The sequence below is a fragment of the Mesoplodon mirus genome (assembly GCF_964341445.2).
Source record: "Mesoplodon mirus genome assembly, chromosome: 18".
Classification (NCBI taxonomy): domain Eukaryota; kingdom Metazoa; phylum Chordata; class Mammalia; order Artiodactyla; family Ziphiidae; genus Mesoplodon; species Mesoplodon mirus.
The window spans coordinates 11,616,752-11,640,987 of record NC_138994.1 but is presented as its reverse complement, the minus strand read 5'-3'; the positions used below and the strand labels follow the sequence as shown (position 1 = coordinate 11,640,987).

General features: G+C 40.2%; 1 protein-coding gene across 1 annotated transcript in view; it reads left to right on the top strand.

Moving 5' to 3' along the window:
• The window catches only part of PITPNC1 (phosphatidylinositol transfer protein cytoplasmic 1), a 262,313-nt gene extending 238,661 nt beyond the window's left edge, over positions 1 to 23,652 (top strand). Inside the window, exons 7-9 of the mRNA XM_082602735.1 lie at positions 3,604 to 3,759; positions 6,560 to 6,623; positions 19,907 to 23,652. Coding sequence (XP_082458861.1) covers positions 3,604 to 3,759; positions 6,560 to 6,623; positions 19,907 to 20,223 — 537 coding nt within the window. The 3' untranslated portion in view covers positions 20,224 to 23,652. The remainder of the gene's footprint in view (positions 1 to 3,603; positions 3,760 to 6,559; positions 6,624 to 19,906) is intronic.
• The last annotated feature ends 584 nt before the right edge of the window (positions 23,653 to 24,236 follow it).

Sequence of the window (24,236 nt, the reverse complement as noted above, 5' to 3'; positions counted from 1 at the left end):
ACCGGGTTGGGATCCAGCAAGAGTTTGGAGATGCATAATCTCTTAGTCACAGTAAAGTCAAATTTTATGTCCTTTTAAAATAGGCCAGGGCTTCCCTGGTGGCGCGGTGGTTAAGAATCCGCCTGCCAATGCAGGGCACATGGGTTCGAGCCCTGGTCCGGGAAGATCCCACATGCTGCGGAGCAACTAAGCCCGTGCGCCACAACTACTGAACTGCACTGTAGAGCCCTCGAGCCACAACTACTGAGCCTGTGTGCCACAACTACTGAAGCCCGCGCACCGAGAGCCCGTGCTCTGCAACAAAAGAAGCCACTGCAATGAGAAGACTACGCACCGCAACAAAGAGTAGCCCCTGCTCGCCACAACTAGAGAAAGCCCGTGCGCAGCAACGAAGACCCAATGCAGCCAAAAATAAATAAATTAATTAATTAATTAAAAATTTAAAAATACTATAGCAGCTATAGAAAAAAATACAAACTAGAAAATTAAAAAATAATTTTAAAAAAGTTGTAAGAAAGATCGACTGCTGTATGAATGGGGCAATTTAGATATTTATGTTCACAAACTCGAGAGAATGAGAGTTGAAGATAATAATTTCCAGAAGAATGAGTATTTGGGGGGAAGGTGGGGAGGAGAAATAGAGGGGGAGGGGAAAAGGCAGAAAGTTTGCAGTGACCAGAATACTTCAGATAAGACCCAGTGGTTTGATTTTTTAAATTGTATTCGTTTATCAGCTGGATGTTCGTTTCTGATCTTGAGTTTTGATTAAAGGAGTCCTCTGGTAAATCCCTCTCCCTTACTTCCCTCCAGCTCTCTGAAAGTGAATCCCTAATTATAGGCCATGTATGAGATTTACTAGATGAAATCAGCAGCTGTGGATATGACACCAGACTCGCAAAAAATCAACACACTGTTGCCATAAAAAGCCCAATTGTTAATTGCTTCTTTGGCATCTGGCTATAACAAAAACACCCTTTCGCTGTTTAATATTCAAAGTAAATGTACTGGAAAGAACATTGGGCTAGAATTAAGGGAGGCGGGGATTCTTGTCCCAGCTCTGTTACCAAGTGCCCGTGGTTTGGGAACAAAACATTTCATTTTCTCAGGCCTCAGTATCCTTATCCATAAAACCGAGGGTATGAAGTCAAATTACCACTTCCAGTTTAAAAATCCCATTCCGCATCTTGAAAATACAGCACACTTCTCATACCCCTCTAGTCTTTTTCCCAAAGCTCTGTTTCACGAATGCCTGATATCATTTTATAATTTTGTGGTTCGATCGGGAGCCACATGTGAATTTAAGTGTCTGCATAGTTTTCACTTTGCAGGCAGTACTTTTCAGGTCTTATTCAGCAGTGAAGTTTTCTGTGAGGCCCCACAACTCTTAGTTGCTTTGGAAATGCAATCTGCTGGTGTTCCACGTTTAATATTACAGAGTCTTACATTATTCTTGAGATGTCTGGAATCTACACGAAGATTCTAGGATAGGTATCATGTCAGGATCCACAGTGGCTGGCTGAAGGAACAAGCCGAGGCTAGTCCATGAATCAGGGACTCACGCTGGGGAGGGGAGCGTGGGGTGCAGCCAGCTGACCCAGGGGCCTCCATCTTCAGGCTTCTCTCAGGCCCAGTGCACAGGACCTGAGACACGTGAAAGCAGCTCAGGCCACGGCCACACTTCCTTTGTTGACTGGGTCCTTTGTCTCTTAAATGTCTGGGTTGCCAGGAGCTTTGCCTTCTTGCTTTCAACTGCTCGCTGGCACTGCAACTGCCCTTTATTTACCCAGTTGCTAACCAGAGTAGGATAACCTCCACTCAGGTTCACGAGGGTTTGCCTGTGTGTATTCTGGTCGGCCACAGCGTGGAGGTCGTGTCTTTTGAGCCTCAAGATAGTTGTCCATGTGCTGATAATCATACTCGTCACTTGCCTCTTGCGGGAAAGTCAAAGGGCAGGTGGGCAAAGAAACCAGCTTCCCCTGTTTAACTCCAGCTCTTGTGTTTTAAGTTTCAGGAACTGCTTGGCAGCCATACATTTCCTTGTGTATAGTTCTCAAGGGTGTAGCTAATTGTATGAACTTTCGGTGAGTTCTGGGAAAAAAGAAAGCAGCATTGCTTCTCTTCGTCTTTGGAGATCCAGTTATTGCATCTGTTTTGGAATCCATTTGATGCTCCCGTTTTGTTATCTCTTGCTGAGTAACAATTCATCCAAGAATTTAGTGGCTTAAAACAACAGTGTGTTAGTTCTCACAATTCTGCCATCTCGATTGGGCTTAGCTGGGCAGGATCTTCTGTTCCTCGTGGTATATGCTTGGACTGAAATATCAAAGACGGCTCTTTCGCTCATGTGCTGGCTTCTCAGCTGGAATGAGCGAGCATCTCTCCACATGGCCCTCCACATGGCAGGCTTGGGCTTCCTCACAGCATGGTGGTCTCAGGGTGATCAAGCTAGATTTTTTACATTGTGGCAGACTTCCCGTTTCCAGCTTGAGCCTGCGAGCCACAACTACCGAAGCCCGCGTGGTACTACTACTACCCCCAGGGCAAAGAAATCTGGTTGAGGGGAAGCATAATGTAATACGTGGTTCTGTGCCTGCCCACAGTGTGCATTCAGTAAACACACTTAGGATAATGATTTTTTTTTTTTTTTTTTTTTTTGGCTGCATTGGGTCTTTGTTGCTGTGCATGGGCTTTCTCTCGTTGCAGCGAGTGGGACTACTCTTCATTGCAGTGAGCGGGCTTCTCGTTGTAGTGGCTTCTCTTGTTGCAGAGCACGGGCTCTAGGTGCGTGGGCTTCAGTAGTTGTGGCATGCGGGCTCAGTAGTTGTTGCTCACGGGCTCTAGAGCGCAGGCTCAGTAGTTGTGGTGCACGGGCTTAGTTGCTCCGCGGCACGTGGGATCTTTCCAGACCAGGGCTCAAACCCATGTCCCCTGCATCGGCAGATGGATTCTCAACCACTGCACCACCAGGGAAGCCCCAGGATAATGATTATTATAGTATTACTTTATGCAAGAATATCAGGAGGGAACTCCCTGGCGGTCCAGTGGTTAGGACTCCGCAATTTCACTGCCGAGGGCACAGGTTCAATCCCTGGTCGGGAAAGTAAGATCCCGCAAGCAGCATGGTATGGCCAAAAAAAAAAGAATATCAGCAAACCCAGAGCCAGTGCACACCCTGAAAAACCCTACTGAGGTAGTAGATAGCATTTTTTATATTTCATTTATGTATTTTCATAGCTTTATTGGCATCTAATTTACATACCATAAAGTTCATCCATTTAGAGTGTTCAGCTCAATGGTTTTTAGCATATTTACAGAGTTGTGAGCCATCACCTTAAATATAATTTTAGAGCATTTTCATCACCTCAAAAATAACTTTGTTCCCATAGCAGTCATTCCCCATACTATCTCCCTCCCCCAGCCTTAGGCCACTAATCTACGTTTTCCATAGATTTGCCTATTCTGGATATTTTACATAAATGGAATTAGACACTGTGGCTTTTGGTGACTGGTTTCTTTCGCTTGGCTTCCCTTATTCACTTATTTCATGTAAAAAGATAGTTGAACTTTTCAGTTATCATTTCTTTGATTTTTTTTTTTCTCCAGGATCCTAAACACTTCAAGTCAGAGAAGACAGGACGGGGCCAGTTAAGGGAAGGCTGGAGAGATAGTCATCAGCCCATCATGTGTTCCTACAAGCTGGTGACTGTGAAGTTCGAGGTCTGGGGGCTTCAGACCAGAGTGGAACAATTTGTACACAAGGTAAGTAAATGGACAGCAGTTCCTGGGCTATGGACAAAGTAACTGTCTTTATTGTGAGCTGGAGTGCCCAATGCCCAACAGATGTATAAGCGCTGAGCCAACACAAGGTACCTGCATCTAGAAAACCCTGTTTTCATGGAAATGCATTTTGTCTACTGTTTAATTTTCTTCCACTAATAGATATCTTACACTTTATCTCTCATTCTGTGACCTCCATGTCTATTGGGTGAGTATGTTCAGGAAGTTGGGCTTTCAAAATATACTTCTCTCTTTGGCATCAGGCTAATCTAGTTCCAGAGAAAGGAACTTGTACTTGGTCCTTGGGTACTCGGTTTCAGACAGAAGCACAGGGTGTATCTGTATGTGCAGTCCCCCCAAGGATAGTTCTCACTCGAAAGATCCTGCAAATGTAGACACCTGAGGTAGAAGTTGCCCCAAGAGACAGAACAGGAAATCCCAGTGGTCCCATTAGATGGTGTACCCCAGCATTTCTGCCCTTTCAATAATTCTGCTACCAAAGAATTATTAACAACCTCAAAACACAGATTTCAATTGTATGCCTGCTTTGACTAAACATGTTAATGTTGTAGCAGGAACCCATTTGGGGTGATGATTTAAGTTTGTTAGGGGCTTCTCACATAACTCTTATCCTCATGGAAATTAATGGGAAATACAGTGTTGAGCATTGCCCTTTGTAACTCCTATTTTCATGAAAATAAATACTACCCAAGTTGTCTCTACATTCCAGATAGGCTGGATATCTATTTATTTTTCCACTTAAAAACTGATAAAGAATAGCTTTCTGAAATTCTTTTGGGGGCACTGGAATTTAACCTTAATGCACTGAGCTTTTTGTTACTCAGATGGATTTATCTGCTGAGCTTGAGGGGGCCAGTTGACAATAAAATGTGTAAATCTTGAATTTGGGTCCAAGAAAGAGATTGAACTTGGGCTCCTGATAATAGCAGACCCCGGAGCAAATTTGAAGCAGAGAAGTGTACTGATCTGCTGAGCTCCAGAATCCATTCTGCCCAGCCCGGGGTGGGAGCCAAGTGGCACACAGAGAAATCAAGCTCTGGGACCTCTTGTTTTCCTGCTGTGTCCCAGTTATTAAGCAGGAACACAGTCCAGGCTCTCAGAGTAAATATTTTCCAGCCTCAGCTCTGGGCCGAGCTCCAGCTATATATTCTTGACTTCCTACAACATCCCACCTTTTTTTTTAAACCCCAAATGATCTCCTCTTATCAGGGCCACTACCATAGTATGTTTTATTATCTCCTCTTCTCACAAAGCATATTTAGATTGCCACAGGGCTCACTGTGTTTCTTTTCTAGTTTTGAGAATCCATTTCTTTAAAATACTTCCAAGAATTACGCTCTAGTAATAGGCATTGCCATTGCCCATTTCCAAATATAATGAAGTGTTATCAACACCCCCCAAACACACCTGCTGTGGCACATGAGCCACTAATGAGTATCTGAGGCTAGCATTTGCACGGGTTTTAAGTGCCAGGGATGCCTTTCTCTGAACACCTTTGTGTTTGAAGAATCTATTCACAGTTAAGGGGAAAAAATGTTCGAAAGCAAGCCATTAGCACATTATTGAATTCTTGTTTCCAGTAGACAGCTGTGTTGTGCTTAATGCAATAGGGTGTATTTACTGATGCCTCAATGCTGTTCTTTTGATTTCCATGAATTTGACACACTCAGCACTCAAGTGCGTATGGCTTCATGTTGTTTCTTATTTTCATTACATGTTTCCTCCTTCCGAATTACAAAAGCCTCACTAGATATCCAGAGGCCTGGAGTAATAAACACTTCATTATGAAAGCTTCCCTTGTCTCTGCAAATTCACTGAATTAAAATCCTTCATTTATTGAAACATGCTTGAACCTTCTGCAAGAGGTTTTTGACAATTGCTAGATTTGTTTGGCAGGAAGAAAGGAATGTTGGAGGGAGAGCGTTGAGTATCTAAGAAATGTAAAAAGGCATATTTACACAAGACAAAAAAAATACCATGAAATAAAAGCACATAAATGGTATATAACACACAAACCCTATAGAATTATTTTTCTTAGTCTTCTATTGCCGTTATGTGTCACCATAAGAAACAATTTCATTCCTTTTGTCTCCAGTCAAGTTCATTATTCCCATTACGTTCTACTCTGGTTCAGGTCTCTTATTTCACATCTTTCAAGAATAGTTGAGTAAACTGCTCCCCCCCACCTTTTATTACATGAAAAGCAAGCCTAGAAAGATACTTACTTCTCTTGAATCCCACACCTTCAATTATTTTTTTAAAAAATTAAGCAATATTTAGGATACTTCATTAGAAAAGAGAGAGTTTTAAGTGCTTTTGGCTTGGAAGTGACTTGCTACCCGGACAAATGTTCTTGATTTCCAACATTTATGACCTCCCGGCACCAGTGAAATGCATCCTTCCACAAAAGAAAAGTAGAACCTGTTTTAGGTAAAGATAAATGAAGAGAAAAATCTTAAGGTGATCAGTCCTAGAGATTCATTCCAGTCACTGCTGTGTGACTGCAAGTCGTTGTCATTAGTGTGAACAACCTCCAGCCCAACGTTCAAATAAGATAAAGGGATTAATTTACAGCAGGTGTATGGACACCATGGAAAGGGCTGAGAGTAAGTATGTCAGCCCCTAATTGTCATCACATTTGGCCAGAGGGATGGAGAAATTTGTAATTGCCAGGATTCCAAGAATTGGGAACCATCCCTTTTCCAGATAGTTTTAATCAAACCTGTTATTCTGTCAAACATCCTTCTTTTTGCTTTTTTAGGTGGTCCGAGATATTCTTCTGATTGGACATAGACAGGCTTTTGCATGGGTTGATGAGTGGTATGGTAAGTCAACTTCCCCAAAATCACTCATAGAACAACTTCATAACATGTTGGCTTGGGCTTTCAGTCCATCTGGCTTCAACTGCTACCTAGAAAGACAACAACAAAGGCAGGGCTATTGCTTCCTGTATTGGAAACAGCACTGTCCATGGGACATAATGAAGAAGAATGTAATGATAGAAGCTTGGTCTAAAATAACCACAACACTTAGTTATTGACTAAGTAGGACCTCAGTATGTTTGATGCTTGCATACTTGATAATGCAGGGCTCCATCATTCTCTGTTGGATGGGCTTCCAACCCATCCTAATTTATCCCAAACCTCAAGATCAGTGCTGTGTGAAGCATCATATCAAGTGAAAGCAGTCCTTTGATTTAGAGACTATTGGAAACACTCCCTCACCAAAGACATAAGGACTCTGTAAGAATTCAAGGACAAAGGCATTGGTACCCCCTTACTTCTAACTGAGACTATTGTTCTGGCTTTTTTTTGTTTTGTTTTGTTTTGTTTTTTGCAGTACACAGGCCTCTCACTGTTGTGGCCTCTCCCATTGCGGAGCACAGGCTCTGGACGCGCAGGCTCAGCGGCCATGGCTCACAGGCCTAGTCACTCCGCGGCATGTGGGATCTTCCCAGACCGGGGCATGGCCCTGCGTCGGCAGGCAGACTCTCAACCACTGCACCACCAGGGAAGCCCCAATGTTCTGGCTTTTTTTTTTTTAATGTTTTGGGAAGAATTAAACAAGTTCTGTATATTTCCAGTAAATGGAAAGAAACAAGGTTTGTTTCATCCCATGATGGATGGACGACCCTTCCCATATCCCCAGTGCTATCATTTTGTCCACGTGAATCCTTGACATTCCCAGAATCAGTCATCGGAGGCTAGTGTCCTTGACTATAAAAAGAAACAAACTATAAAAAGAAACAAATGTGACTTGGGTCATATCTGATTGCCTAATGAAATGTACCCTTCTCCTTGGCCTTTTCCTAAGTCACATTGAATTTGTTCTCAGTGTAACCTGGATTGCATTTTGGTGCCTTTCTGTCATTGTTCCACCAATCCCTTCCCTCCTCTTAGCAGAAGGTATCAAATTTGAAGTGAAAAGTTACATTGGACTGAATGGGCAAAGACAGTGATTGTTATTAATTTTGTTAGCTGTTTCTGACCACATTTCAAAAGACAGGGTTCTGTAGGCTATGAGAGTGCTTTTTTTTTTTTTTTTTTTTTTGCACCATTTTCTCAGATCCACGTCTTCTGAAAAGCAAATGCATCTTTGCATCTTCCTGGGTTTGCTCAAATGCAGACCTCTGGAAGAGACTCTTTGGAAAGATCATCATTTGCTTTCTCTTATCACATACCCCGAGGACGCTGCTCACAGGCAGCCATATTGTCACGCCTCCTGAACACCTATCTGTGGTTGTCTATTGAGAGACAGAGGGAGGGAGAGTCTCCTGTGATTACTTCCCCAGATCATTAAACAAATCTTTCTGGTTGTTTTTTTCTGGAGAACTTTTCTCAGATTCTTAAGGGGAGTACAGAGACCCCAAAGGTTAAGAACTGCTGGTCTCCCCCAACTTGCATTCCTCCACGCTCCTGGCCATCCTTGCCACCGACACTAAGGGAATTTCAAAAGGTTATTCAAATAAGAGGCTCAAAACTGGTGAGAAGTTTGGCAAGTGAACGGAGGCCTGAAGGGCCAAAACTCTGCCACACTGAAGCCCAAGAGACAGGGCACTTCAGTAGATTTCTCTTGAGTGCCAGGATGCCTTAGAGGACTTTTCGGAAAAGGCAGCGTCAAAAAGGGTAGCCGTGCCCTGATTAAGAGGACAAAACACTGCAAGCCTGTTGATCAGAAAAGAGAATTTGAGTAGAGGCAAGATATAGAAAAAGAAAATGTGGGCGGGAGTCTAGTAAGGGAACGGCTGGAGTGCAGAGGATGGCGGCCGATTCTTTTCCATCTCACCTGAGCCTGAAGCAATGAAGAGACTTAAAGACTTTTAGTCCAAAAAACAAACAAACAAACAAACAAAAACAAAACTCAGACTATTACAGGGGCCCAAAGGTAGAATAATGCATCCAAGGAAGACCTTTAAGATGAGAACATCTACTTAAGATGGGTGAGGTGGAGACAGGAATTAACTCAGGGAGTCTACTGACAAAAAGCCCTTTCTGTATCTGAGTGCAGAAAAAAAGCGCGTGGTTTAGCAGATATAGATGGTCAGGGCACCTTGTACTCCCCAGAGAAGGCATCCACCCATTATATATACAATCCTAGCCCCAACCAAAACAAGCAGCCTTTTCACTCAGCAAGGGGTCTGAGACCCACCCCATCAATTTCATGTAAATTACTGGCCTCATTGCCCCCAGCTGAGCTGCTTGCCAGGAAAACAGTAGCTCCTTCATTACACAGATGCAGACACTCAGTCAAATAAATGAAAATAGCCCTGCCCACAGCCCCTTATTCAAGGTAATGCTGCAGACTGTGGGCCTTTCAGGTAAATGGCTGTGTCACCGCCCACCAGAACAGGCCTTCAGTTTTGGGTACCAGAAGTTGCTTATTTTCCTTTGGTCTCTACAGGCTCAGTGAGGCTCTCATAGTAAACATGGAAAAGGTTCAAAGTAAAGAAATCCTTTCCTATAGCTTATGGCACTTATTCTGCAAGTGGGCCTGCCACATCAGCATCCTGGGGTACTTGTTACAAGTTCAGATTCTCAGACCCCACCCCAACCTACTGAATCAGATACTCAAGGGGTACAGCCCAGCAATCTGTGTTTTAACAAGCCCTCCAGATGAATCCGATGCTCACTAAAATTTTAAGAATGACTTTAAATCAGATTAGATTGAAGGGACAGTTTAATTAATTCAATCCAAATTTAATTATACTAGAGAATGGTAGATGTCTTCAGGACCAACTGCTAAACTCTGATGCCTTGTAAGCATTAGAGAAAAGGCACCCCTTCTGGGCAGGTTCAGCAGGTGCTGTCGGCTTAGGGCTGAATTTTAGCTCCATTGACCTCCTGGACTGTGTGTTCCTACAGTGCCCAAACTGGACAACCTTACGCACTGGCAGCCCTGGATGATCTCTTTCTCCCTGATTAGACTCACCACCTCCAGTGCTTAATTAAGAGTTAAAAAAAAAAAAAAAAAGACACTGTAGGTTATGGTGATCATTTCTTGCCCAAGGATTAATTTTGTATCTTTTCTGAATTTCAGCATTTGACTGTCACATAACTATTTCCCAAAACAGATTTTATTCTGCTCTTGTACATTGTAAAGTATAACCATTTCCACTGCTGGAGGAATTGAGTTTGTCTTTCAAAGCCTCAATTGGTCTTTATCCATGAGCCTTGGGTGTCTCCTGCATGACTGCAACACTAAGCAGAAGAAACAACTGCACATTTCATTTCAGAAGATGGGGTGAAAGGCGAGGTGGATAAAAATAGGCAGCCCAGCTTCACCAAAGCATGGTTTTGCTTCACAAATCTGACAGTATTTTGAGAGAGGAACACAGAGGGTTTCCCAAGGGAGACTGTGATTGAGTGGAACCTCATGAATCCTGACCCTTCTAAAAAAGTAGAGGGGGTAGCTCTGGCTAGTATAGATGAAACTCCCTCATGAAAGTGACATAGAAATCATTCTGGAGTCCTTAGAGCAGCCAAACAATGAGAGAAGCAAGCTCAAGGTGGGGAAAGAAGCCAGCTTAGGGACTAGCATTAGCTGGCTGAGTTCACCAAGCCAGCATTTTCCAATGGCCTCAGGTTTCCTGAAACATGAACTTGAGTGCTGTGGCCCTTATGCAACATTTTATGTGTGTGTGCTTACCTTCATTTTTCTGGGGAGAGACCCATTGCTCTCCCATCACATTTTCAAAGGGATCTGTGATGCGCCTTCCTCCACCTCCCCAAATTAAGAACTGTGGGGAAAAAATCACAGCTATAGATTACAATTCTAGATCTTAGTGGTCTGAATTACATGGAAAGGGTATGCACCAAGCCTTGAGGATTGGCTACTTTCACTACAAAAACGTAAACTATTTATAACAAGCATCTATTGAATTTATAACCATTTTAAAGAGTTTAAAAAAAAAAAAAAAAAAAAAGCACTTCCCAAAGCATGGCCACCATTCTGCTGGAGTCAAAGGTGTATCAAACCTAATTCATGATTGCTGGAGCTTCCTCTGACCAACCACTTGTTTAAGACTTCCATTTTGACTTAGAGAAAAAAAAATTTTTTTTACTTCTGTGTAGGCTGAGGAGCCTGGAAATGGAGACAAAACATTTGTAGAAGGAAATAAAATATAATGTGCCATTGGACAGGTCACTGAATTAAGGTATATGACACTTTATTAAAATTGTCGCTGCTGCAGCTGTGCAATACAATGAAGGAAAATCCCTGCTTGCAGACATTTTGCTCCATGTCATTTGCAGTTTCTCTGTACGTTCAAATGACTTCTATTCTGAAGGCTTTTCAAATATACCGTCTTGCCTCCACTTCCAGTGAAATAAACCTGCCTTCTTTAATAAAATGATTGAAAGAAAATTGCCACCAGAAACAAAGTTGAAAGACTAACAGAAGCTATCTGCAACATATGTAGCCAACAGAGGACTAATATCTACAGTATATAAATCAAAAATCCAACAACTCAATAGAAAAAAAGGTAAAGAACATGAATAGGTAAACCATGGAAGAAGAAATGCAAATGACCAATAACCTCACTACTAATCACAAGAAACGTAATGAGAACAACAAGAAGATATGATATTTGCCCATCTGATAGCCAAAGTTTTAAAGAGCAATAATAATCCAGTTTTGGATAGGTGGGAGAACACACTAACAGTTTCTGTAAAAAAAGTGATAGTGATAAGTACAAATAACCTGTGACCCAGCAATTCCACTTCTAGATATTTATTCTTGAGGAATACACATGTTCGTGAATATAAATACAAAGCTGTTCAGTGTAGTGTTGTTTATAAGAGCTAAAATCTAGTCTCCATGTAAATGTCCATTAGCAGAAATATGGTCAAGTAAACTATGATAGGCTTATACTATGAATATTGTGTGTAACAGTTAAAAAGAATAAGGTAGTTCTCTACATACTGGTATGGAAATATGTTTTTTCCATTAGTGGAAAAAGTCAGCCAGAATAATATGTATCGTATTGTATACTATAGTATGATTCCATAAATGTGAAATTAAATGAGACTGTGTGTAATAGTAACATACACATGAATTCATAGAAAAAAATCTGGCAGTTATCTCCAGAAGGAACAGGATTGATAAGGGAAGTTAAAAGGAATTACTCGGTTTTCTCTATGTAATCCAGTACTACTTGAATTATTTCTGTGGAAAATAATTCATGCATTACTTGAGTGATTCAATACGTAAATAATAACTGAAATCTGCATTTTATAACAAAGCAGAAAATAGTTGAAGCAGACCAAGACTCATACAGAGGTATATTTTGCTTAGTTCATGGTTTAAGAAATTGAAGAAGCTTCTCAGTTAACGAGTCCCCTGAATCCAGAGCTTCTTTGACAAAGCTGAGCTGGTGGTAGAGACAAGGGTTCTACCCAGGCCAATTCAGTGTGACCTCTACATGCTGGGACAGAAGTCTGGGGTCTGCTTACTCCCCTCACCTGAAGGAGGGCGAGAAAGAGAAGGACAGAAATGGCCTTGCAAGAGGGCAAAGACAGAAAATCTTGCGATGAAGAGGGCATTTATACCCCCAGATTATCAGTCACACCCTGATAGCCAAGTGTCAAAGATACTAGGATCTGCCTTCCTTATCAGAAGAAATTTGGTACTAGTTCCAATAGTCTCTTAAATCAGGGAGTTAGGCCAGTGTTATTTAAGAACACTTCATTTAAGAAACTTTACTTAAGAAAAGTAAAGTATGACCTTTCAAATCTATAAAGTAAGGGGTGATTATTGATCAGTTAATTTGCAAAATAATTGACATATGATTCCTTTGAGTTTCTCTGATACACATAAGCATTTGTTTGCTGGGAGCAAAGAGATCTGAACCTAAACTGTCAGAAGTCACTCTGATCATTGAAAATCAATCAGTAATGAAGATGAATCATCTCCAAAAGTATAATCTGTCACTGTGTGTGTGTAATTGAATTTACTAAAAAATTGATTCATGTATAGATTTTGAGGTAATATACTTTGCTGAAGCAAGACATAATGCATTCTACCAGGTAACCTGAATAGGAACATTTTCACTTGATTAGGCTTTCCATAAATTATTGAGGAATAATGAAAATGTTGACATCATTTCCATAAGCGTGTATGGTATGCGGGGATAGTTCAGGATTTAGACAAAAGTATTGGGTTGGCCTAAAAGTTCATTTGGGTTTTTCCATAACATCTTATGGAAAAACCCAAATGAACTTTTAGGCCAGCCCAATATTTTCCTTCAGCATTGGCTGGGACCAAATTATCATCATCTTTTAGAGAACTACTAGAAATGTTCTTTGGTTTTTTTTGTTTTTGTTTTTGTTTTTTGGCCATGCTGCTCGGCTTGCAGGATCTGTTTCCTGACCAGGGATTGAACCCAGGCCACGGCAGTGAAAGCACTGAATCCTAACCATTAGTCCACAAGGGAACTCCCTAGAAATGTTCATTCTTATGTGGTCTAATTGAGAGATTTTTTTTTTCTTTTAGATGAAATTTTCTGCAACTTTGTTTCTTAACTCTTCATTTTAAGAAAAAAGGGATCGTGTTTCTAGAATAGGCAAAAATTCTAGAAAAGTATATCTTCTTACCTATTTGCAAATTGGTGGTATCCATCTTCTAATGACCCCAAATAATTGATTTTAAAATAATGTTCTTTTTCTTTCTTACAGAAGTAATGCATATTTGATGTAGAAAACTTAGAAAATATAGATAAACAAAAAGGAGAAAATGAAAGTTACCTATAATTCCAACTCCTCAAAACAATCACTGTTAACATTTTGAAGTGTACCCTTTCAAAAGTCTTTTTTTAATGTATATAATGCTTTTCTGGTAAAAAATGATTTCTTTTACCTCCAATTTTTTATTTAACAATATACCAAGGACATTTCTCTATAGTGTTAAATATCCTTCTGCATCATTTTTAACCGCTGCATAATACCATCAGGCCCCTGAGTTGTTTTCAGTTTTTCACTATTATGAACAAGATAATAATGAGTATCTTTGTTATTAAATCTTTCTTCACATCCATAAAAATTGAGATATCTTTGAAAGCCCATAGTCGCACAGTTTAAGCCCCTCTCTTAACATTGAGCTAATTAAAGATAAAGAATGATTTCCTCTGAGATTCACTAGAGCAAAGAAATGAAACCGCCTTTGTTTTTGTTTTCAAAATTACTGGCATGCCAGCGAGGGGGGAAATAAAGTGTCTAATGAACATATGTATGAAGAAATTTCTTTAAATTTTAAACTTTTAACTTAAAATGACCTAAGTATTCATTCCAGGTGTATTTGTGTTTAAGAAATTTTGATAACCAGCCGTTGAAATTAAAGTGATTGTATTGAAAGTATGTTATTATTGTTAACTAAGACGCATTTGTTCTAATCACAAAGCAGCATCTCTTTACTGCTTTCCATTTACCTTGATTTTCTAAAAGAAAAGCATGCTCTTTGCTTGGCCAGACTGTTGCTTAGCTTTCTTGATACTTACATTGCTTGTGGACAGCATTTTTGATTAACGGTTTCGGGGTGTGGAGGGGGACCATCAGCTAAATAAAATAGCCCAGGTGTGGATTTAGAGCTGCCCTCCATCTTGGCCGCAAGACTACACTGAATTAATTCATAAACTTCTGGCACGTCTACCCTTTAGAATTGAAGAGACTCTCACATGACACACATGGATTGATATAAAAAGACACCGGACCACATCATGCAGAAACGACTTAAGGAAAAATTCCAGCTGCAAATAACCCGCTCTACATCCCCACCAAGCTAACTAGTGACCAAGGCAGTAGCTTGATTAACCAATTGTTGTGCAGGTACCATTCATTGTAAAGAGTCATGAAGTTAAATTCTGCCGTGAGAGTCTCAGAAGAATGCCCATCTGGGGAAATTGCAAATAAAATGTTGTAAAATAGCCAAGGAGTGGAGTGGGGAGTGGAGGATAAAGCAACAGAAGTATTTAATGTGAGACTAATTGTTATTTTTATGTTTCACCTATTGAAGATAACAGATTCTTTGTTGAAGTTTTTTATCAGTTGGATTTAGACCAGGCTTCTCAACCTTGGCACCACTGACATTTTGGACCAAATCATTCTTTGCTGGGGAGGCGGGGAGGACTGTGCACTGTGGGATGTGCCACAGCATCCCTGGCCTCTACCCACTACATGCCAGTAGCACCTCCACCCCAGTTGTGACAACCAAAAATGTCACAAAACTGTCCCCTGTTGAGAACCACTGGATTAAGAAATTATCATTCTGAAATACTGAAAAAGTGAAGACTCAGGCCAAACATCATAACATCATGTGCCATTTTATTTAGAGATCAGTGTGGGTGGAAGTAGTGCCAGCCATCTTTGTGCTATTACGCTAGACTTGAAGTTCAGTGCAGACCTGTACTCTCTGACGCCATGTATTCTGTGCAAAAATACCTCTCTGTGTGAGCATTGCACCAAATCTCACTGGTAGCAGTGAGCATCATTTCTCTGCCCTCTATGTCATGTCTCTTACAATAGCAATGAAAGTGTCCTTTCTGTTGTTGAATGCATTGTTGTAAAGAATCTCCAAATCTATTTTGAAAGGTATATGGAAGGTAAGTATTAGACCACACAAACCTGACCCTTTCCCTTAAAGGGATCTTCTAACCATGCTTTTAGGAGATCTCAGGCTACAGCCCTATCCACGAGCTAATACTTTCTACCCACCTAGCTCACTTTACAAGAATCACCCCTAAATAATTTCCACTCTTTTCAGTTCTAAGACTATTTTGACTTAACTTCCTTGTATTCACTCCCCCTTTGGCTGGTTTAGCTAACTTTATGATTGACTCTTCATAAAGTTAGTGAGTTCCCTGCTTTTTACTCCTCTCTTTGGCTTCTGCTAAGCTGCCATCTTCCCCTGAAGTCTCCCCCATTGAAAGTTTGCATTTAATAATGGAAGTTGCCAACATCTTGACCTTCTTTCAGATATGACAATGGATGATGTTCGGGAATACGAGAAAAACATGCATGAACAAACCAACATAAAAGTTTGCAATCAGCATTCCTCCACTGTGGATGACATAGAGAGCCAGGCCCAAACAAGTGTATGTAGAATTTTTAAAACATGTTGCCCACCCTTTACCAAACGTACACATAAACTGATCTTTGAAAAGACTTCAAATGCATCAATTCTCAAAACTCCACAAAAAAGCGTCGTCGCCCAGAGGCTGTTGGTGAAGAACCTGAGCTGGGTCTTAATTGGACAGTGTTACCTCTTGCTTCCAGACATTTCCATTCTTTAACGCCGCTTGACTCGGGTTATTTCGGTCATAAAACCAAGAGCATGTAGAGTGGAAACATTGTGTGGCCTGCAGCACAAAAGAACAGAGGGGTAAAAACGGACGTCATAAGAACGCTAGACCATCAATGCCAGTAACTTTTAAAGACATAGTTAACAGTCATTCATTTAAGTCATTCATTCTGGCTCATCTCGTATTTTAGGTTTCTTTACATTTGCTTTGAAATGCTTTCTAGGGCTCTTTATGGCTGTCTTACCCAATCACTTCCTTTTTACTTAGGTTCATGTCCAGATGGGGCTGCCATCTATGCATACATACTGGCTGAGCAGTGAAGGTGTGGTGAGCTAGATCTAGCCCGGGACTTAAGCATGAGAGAACCTGAGGTTACTTAATGGCACATTGGTGATTGAGAGCTGACCGTACGGTGTATGCCAGCATCTTAAATACAGTTCTATCTCAATCATTCGTGCTAATGAAGAGGAGTGACAGATAACAAAGAAAAATGTAATCGCCAAGTCATTTAAATGTCTCTTTGGCCAGAGCTGTGATCTCTTTGGATGCCAGCTTGAGCCCACATGTCTGCTAGCCCCAGAATAATACACAATAATAGATATTTAAATTATTAAGAATACAGAATAATAGATATTTAAGAAATTGACAGCATAGTTATAGAAAATTGACAGATGGCTATTGTTGTAAATGCTTTAGATATGCAAAGACCTTTGGTTGCACTTTGGAAATTTCTAGTGAACTTTTGAGGGCATGTCTTTGGAATGTGCCCTGTAAGACCTATGCGCTGCTATTGGATGCATGTGACTGCCCTTGAGGTTGAAATGGCCCTAACTCTTCCTCCCCATTTTGGATGCAGTGATTGGATTTGCAGAAAGCTCTTTGGATCAGGAGGTGTTCCTCTGTAGGCACCGACCAGTTCCTATAGGACTTCGCCCTTCCTCTCTCCCTATTCTAAAGTTAGAAGTGCTCATTAAGGAAACTGTCCTTGAATTTCTATCACTTTCAATTACCTTTTCTTTAGGAATGTTAGACACCTGTTCCCTCTCAGCTGCTCTCTGAAAGCCACTCACTATATATAAGCACCACAAGACAAAGGAAGCCAGAGGAAAGGGGAAGATGCCAGGTAGCCAAAGGATACTAAACAGTGCTTTCCTCATTCTAAGTTCTTACACCTTATTGAATTTGTTACAATATTGCTTCTGTTTTATGTTTTGGTTTTTTGGCCTGGAGGCGTGTGGGATCTTAGTTCCCCGGCCAGGGATGGAACCCTCACCCCCTGCATTGGAAGGCGAAGCCTTAACCACTGGACGGCCAGGGAAGTTCCAACGTGGTCATCTTTAAATGCTTACCACCATTTCCCTTATTCTTTGAATTCCATCAAATTGGGGGTCATTTATTTTTCTATATTTTTCTTCTCTATCATAATGAAAAAGTTGAAATCAAGGGGCTGCTGTCCATCACGAATAAAAACTGCATGGGTGCTCAGTAAATTTAAATCACTGACCTGAGTAGACACAAACTAGATTGAAATTAGGCAAAATGAACATCCATGGCCACGGGCAATAAGGAAATAACAGTCTCCTGTTCAATTCAGTAGGTTCAATACTTTCAAGGAAGAGAACTTCTAAGAGACTCTGAACGGGAGTGTAGAATCAAAATTCTGTACTTTGGATGATTTCTGCCCCCTGCTGGATGTGTGGAGTAGAGCATTATATTCAGCCACTTGTGTAGAAAACCTGGCTTTTCAAAGATGGTGTCATTTATTATAGCAGAAACATACTGCTGAGCTTTTGCTGAAATTCACTGAAATTTTTCTGAGTCTCAATTTGTTTTTATTTTTCCTATACTTTTTTTTTAACATCTTTATTGGAGTATAATTGCTTTACAATGGTGTGTTAGTTTCTGCTGTATAACAAAGTGAATCAGTTATACATAGACATATATCCCCATATCTCTTCCCTCTTGCGCCTCCCTCCCTCCCACCCTCCCTATCCCACCCCTCTAGGTGGTCACAAAGCACCGAGCTGATCTCCCTGTGCTATGCGGCTGCTTCTCAATTTTGTTTTGAAATACCTCCTTTTAAAGAACTTAATCTTATTTCTGAGCTTGTTTAATAGTCTTAGTATTTTTTTAAAGTGGTAAGTTTACAGGTACAGTTCTTGCTATGTTCTGAATTTCATATTCTGTCAACACAGGCATAATTTATTATTTCCTTTGTAAGAACTTTTTCCTTTCAGAAAATTTTAATAATTGTTCCTAGGAAATCCTCTTAAGGATTTTGGGTTTTTTTGCACGATATTCCTGGTTTGCTCATATGTTATGATATGACTCTCTGTCTCTCTCTCTATCTCTCTCTCTGTCTCTGTCTCTCTCTCTGTCTCTCTCTCTCTATATATATATATATCCTAATGATTAATACTATATTAACTCCATAGTTAGTATTTCCAAAGGGGCTCTATGTTTCATACTAGTTTATGTGGTATCAGCTAATGTGGTATCACCTACTAAGTTCATGGGATAGGCCACAAATGAAAAATGGGTCTCTGGAAGCTAAAACAGATGTAGAAATCCATGGGCAGCAGATTTCACATTTTACAATCTTTTAGGCCTTCACTGAGCTTTTTCTACTATGCCCAGTTATCTGTTTTCCCTGTTACCAGTAATAAAATTGGCAAAGGATACCAGGGATAGCCAGACTGAGAGTAATTAGTAATAACCATAATGGTCGTAGTGATAGTAGTAGAGCTTCTAAGAATGAGAGAAGAGATACTAAACTGTATAAAGCAAACCGGCCCTAAGAAAGAAGGCATCACTGTATTGTAACACAGTGATATTCCTTCAGTGTATTATGTCTAAAATGTAGTAAGTGTATATAGTACATTATTCACTGTAGTTACATTAGGGAAGGATTTACATTTAAAGGAATTTTTTTTTTTTTTTACTTTCTCACGTAATAACATTTCAGGTATTTGGAAAGTCTGCACCATCTGACAATGCCTGTTAAATGAGGCGTCACTGAATTTATTTCTTGAATGCCAAATAATGCTCTTTTTTCTTTTAAATAAAATTCTCACCCATTATGTGATACTATCCTTTTGTTCTCTGCTCTTTTTCTTTTTATGTTTCCTTGAGAAATGGTTTTGTTTTTTTGGTTTGGGGATAATTAGCAGTTTGTTGTTGTTGTCATATCTTACTTGTTTTTTAAGAAGAAATAATTAAAACACAGTGTCTGAAAAACCTCAGGGTGGATACACAGTCAGGAAACAAGTAATCCCTAGAATACATAAAGTATATTCATTGAATAAGAGGATAGCATGTTGAAAAATTCTGATGATCTGCCTATTTACCCTATAAAGTTGAACTGATTTTTTCACGATCTAAAGTGGATAACAGTATGTATCATTTGGGGGCCATTGATTGCTTTAATAATCTTCCCTTTATAAAAAAGATGGCCAGGTCTAATAATAGCTCTGCATACCATACCATACGCACAACACACAGACACACACAGCTCCGGTATGCTTCTGTACTCTCCTGATAAGTTTTTTTTCAGAATACTTAAAGTACTCACTGAAAAGTGCTTTGGAAAATCTTGGATGGTTACTCATAAAGGAATTTTTTTTTCAGAGGTCTGCGTCAGTAAAAAGAAAAAAATTCAGGGCTTAGCATTTCGAAGATACTTTGGGTTTATAATCTGGAGAGATCCCCTTATCGTAGAGTTCTGCTGGGTCCTTTAAAAACAGGCAGAGAGATGAATCCATTTGCATCTCTTCTAAATACCTGCTCATTTTTTTCTTCTTTCTGTTTTTTTCCTTTAAGACATGACAATGGATGAAGTCCGAGAATTTGAACGAGCCACTCAGGAAGCCACCAACAAGAAAATTGGCGTTTTCCCCCCTGCCATTTCTATCTCCAGCATTCCCCTGCTGCCTTCCTCAGTCCGCAGTGCCCCTTCCAGTGCTCCATCCACTCCTCTCTCCACAGATGCACCAGAATTTCTGTCAGTTCCCAAAGATCGGCCCCGGAAAAAGTCTGCCCCAGAAACTCTCACGCTTCCAGACCCTGAGAAAAAAGCCACCCTGAATTTACCTGGCATACATTCTTCAGATAAGCCATATCGGCCCAAATCAGAGTAACTTCATAAGAATATTTCATGGGGTTTTATATTTTCGGTTTGGGGTCTTGTTTTTTTGTTTGTTTGTTTTTTTGATATAGAAAAAGACTGCTTTGTCACTCAAACATGTCCCTTTGATCTCTTGAGTGTGCATGTAGTTAAGTAATTTCACATATGATCCCTTAAGTATGCCACACAGCATCATATTAGATGTAAAATGTAAGACTGGGAAAGGACAGAAGGGATCTTCTGTAGCCACAGCTGGATGCCAGGGAGGAAGCCTTGTTTATTGGGCATTTGATGAGGTTGGCATGGACTTCAAGGGTAAATAAATGAAAACTTTGCACCACTGTGTTACAAGGTGTAGTGAAATAGCGAAGTCAGTTTCCTCCCATCAAACCTGAAATTCTCAAAAATATTCTCAGGTGTAACATACCTAATTGTTAAATTTTGAACTGTTCCTTACCAATACTTGAATACCAGTAGTTACTGAGATTCCTATTTGGGTTAGTCTGACTCAGGATTTGGGGCCTAATTAACTCTTTAAATTTTTTGGAAATTTTAATTATCAACGTGTAGATGCTCCAAGTGCAATTAACAATAACTTATTTATACCTTTCACAGAATTTAATAAAGATTCCACTTGTTTCTGTCTTTTAATAACTTTCCCCTTCGTGCCCTTGTGGCCTCAGAAATCTTTAAGAATTTACATGGATGAATGTGACCATAACTGTCTGATTTTGGGATGGTTTGGTTCAGGAACCAAGAGGCCCAGGTGAGGCAAACGTCTTTTTTTTTCTACACATACCAACGAACCTTGACCTATCACCTTCCGTCATCCTTTAAGATTCTCAGAATTTGCAATTAATTGAGTAGAATTCATTGACTCTTTGCCCATTCAAAGAAGTTCAAGGATAGAGTAAGCTACCTGGACTTTAACACCGTCAGAGTTGTCTCCCATCCCCTTCCTCATTTTACTCTTAATAACACCCAGACCTCCCTGGAACGGATTGCCCATCACTAGACCTTAGAAAAGATTGTCATTCTCTTGCTCCTTCCTTGAAATCCAAATATTGGGAATGTCACAGAAGTTGAGTGAATGCAGTCAAGTGGGAGGAGAAAATGAGCAGAATGGCTGACTCCTATCTGTAGAGTAAAAAGGAAAAGTGATAAAAGATGCCCCTCTGTCTAGCTTTCTTTTCTGAGAGTATTGGTAATGCAAAATTAGACTCGAGGTTGACGGGAGACAAGATCACTCACCAAAGTGGCAGAAAGAGAACTCTCCTTTGATCTAAAGAGAAGACTGCCACCTTCGCACCTCACTGCCTTTAAACAGAAGGAAGAGCAAACAGAATCTAGCATTTCCTTTTGTCCTCCAAGAGAGGAAGAGAACAAGGCAATTGGGCAACTCCAAGGCCCCAGCTAGCCTTCCTGACCATAACCTCCAACCTCAGGAAAGGGACCTTCCCCAAACACAGATTCCAAAGGACACTACATAGACCAAGGAGGGTATCCTCCTCTTACACAGCCTCGCAGCCAGTGGACCCTGCCTGTTTCTCTCTCAGAGCATAGCACTCTGCCTAGTGTCCTTCCAGTTCACAGACTCTCCCAAGGTGCAGGTGCTGGCCCCACGAGCCCAGCACCAAGTGTTCTAAGTCATATGTCAGATTGTCAAGATCATTTCTTTATAGGTTGACATTTAGCTTAATAAATAAATAAATAAACCCAGAACTCAAAGGGAACCCGTTGCAAATAGCGTAGATCAACGGTGCATCTCTTCCCTAGGAATGACAGCACCATATAGTAAGACACCGCCTTTGCATGGTATGGTAGCATGATTTTTGCTTGTGGGAAAACTCAATCTTTTATCAAGACCTCTTGGACTTCTCAATGGCTCCCTTTCCACTAGCACTTAACAAGAATGTTTCCCTTTGGAAGTAAAATTCTCCTTTCAGAAGACAGTGACATAGTGTGTATATTTGCTTACCATTTGCAAGCTGAGATCAGGATGGGGTGGGATCGTGATTTTTGCATGGAATGAATTTATTTTGTGCGTGCTGTTCACACACCTGGACCTAGTTTTTCTGTTGATGCCATTGCTAATTTTCCATTTTTGTAAAGTAGCTTCTGCTATCAAGGTCAGCAATTCTATGTGCTTTAGAAAGCTAATTTCTGGTTTCCTACTGTGAGTTTTCTTTCTCTTATAACCAGTGTAGTACCACAGACATTACCTGCAAAACTACCACTGATAGTGTGAGTCTTAGCCAACAAACGTGTGTGCTCTTAAAGTATGTTGAGTTTGTCTGTCTACATGTGGTTTGTGTGCATTTTCACGGCGGGGAGGGGTGCAGATATTCCTTTAGCTGCTTTGAATATTTAATCCAGTCATCACAAGGCATAAATGACTTCAGTATTTTACTTGTCTCAATTTTCAAGTGTCATTTCACAGTCTCCATACATGAATTTGTTTATTGTGGGGTACAAGCCTGCGATGAATGTGTATATAGAACATTATTAATTCCTATAAGGCTGGAAATTAAATGGCTGCATGATGGAAGTTTAGAGGAAAAAAAAAGCAGAAACTTGAATTCATTAAGCATGTTTAGGGGAAGAATAGAATCTTAACTCGGTGCCTCTGTCTGCAATGTGGAAACCTTCAACCTTGTTCACCAAAATTGTATTATACCTGTATATATATAAATATAGTGAACCGGACACCACCAGTTTTAAGTCTCTGGTAGCCAAATTAAAATAAATAATCCACAAAATAACACGTATGTTCACCCGATCTTTGTCTCTCATGTTAGTGGAGACCATCAGAATGACCATAAATTTCATTACTTTGGATGGACTTCAAATTACGAAATGCCCTTGTGCTTTTCATTGGCTATAGTACAGCACTGTTGCTTTAGCTGTGCTTTCCCAGGATAAGAAGGCCTTGGTGTTTTTACCGCATAAACTTTGTCAGAAGTCAGCTCTGAAGACCATTTCATTTTCCTACTTTTGGACTGGAATAAGACAAAGCAAAGAGGAAGCATAACAACAAAGGAATCCGTGACATTTTTGTTACTACGTGATAACCAAAACAATATGAGTTCACTGGTGAACGAATTTATAAACCCTTCTATTTTGGTCTTGCACTTGTGTGAGGGAAAATGGCTTTAATTTATTTGGAGGTATTTATTAGCCGTGTTTTTGGTTGTGAAAATAAATCTCTAAATAGCACAAGTGTGTGTGTCTAATGTAGACACTTAAAAAACACAAAAAGACCCCCAAAAGTTATTATGTGGTTTTCTTCCAAGACACTGTAATAAACAGTGACTTAAGAGAATAGATTCTGACACTTCTCAAGAAATCATTTTTCCATGAAAATTTCAAGGCTAATGGATTTATGCGTATTTTAAAATTCTACTCGCCTTAGCATCTTTTGGCTCAGAGACGACACGTCACTGGCTGGCATAGGTCAACGACAATTTTACTTTTCAGAAGGGCCAGAGAATAATTTACTCCACGTGTAATACGTACTCAGATAATCCAATAGGGAAAGATTGTTTAAATAGTTTTAGTCCCTTTCTGATCATCTGATTCAGTAGGCTGGGTGACGATATGCCATCTAAGCCATAATTCTTGAAATTAAAAAAAAAACAGTGGCTGCACTTGATCATAAATCATTTAAAACTATTATTTCCTGCTGAAACCGAGTGTTACACTAGAGCACGGCAATGGCATACAGAGGCAACACATACCAGATTCTTCTGTGTTCTACCTTCAAAACAATCTTTCATTTGAAATGTAAGTGTTTAAGCTTTTTAGGAGTTAGTGCAATAAGAGAATGTGAATATGTTGAGACCTTTCCAGATGCTGTTATTGTTACTTTGTCGTTAACAAATGCTTTAGGAGAAGCCTCTCAAAATGTTTTTGCTTAAAATTGAAAGCCTGTCTGTTGAATTGCAAGTCTCCCTTCAGTTTGTGTGTGTCACCAAGGAGAGGTTCTTTGAGTTGATGTTATACCTGTGCCACTTGTATGTAGCTTCA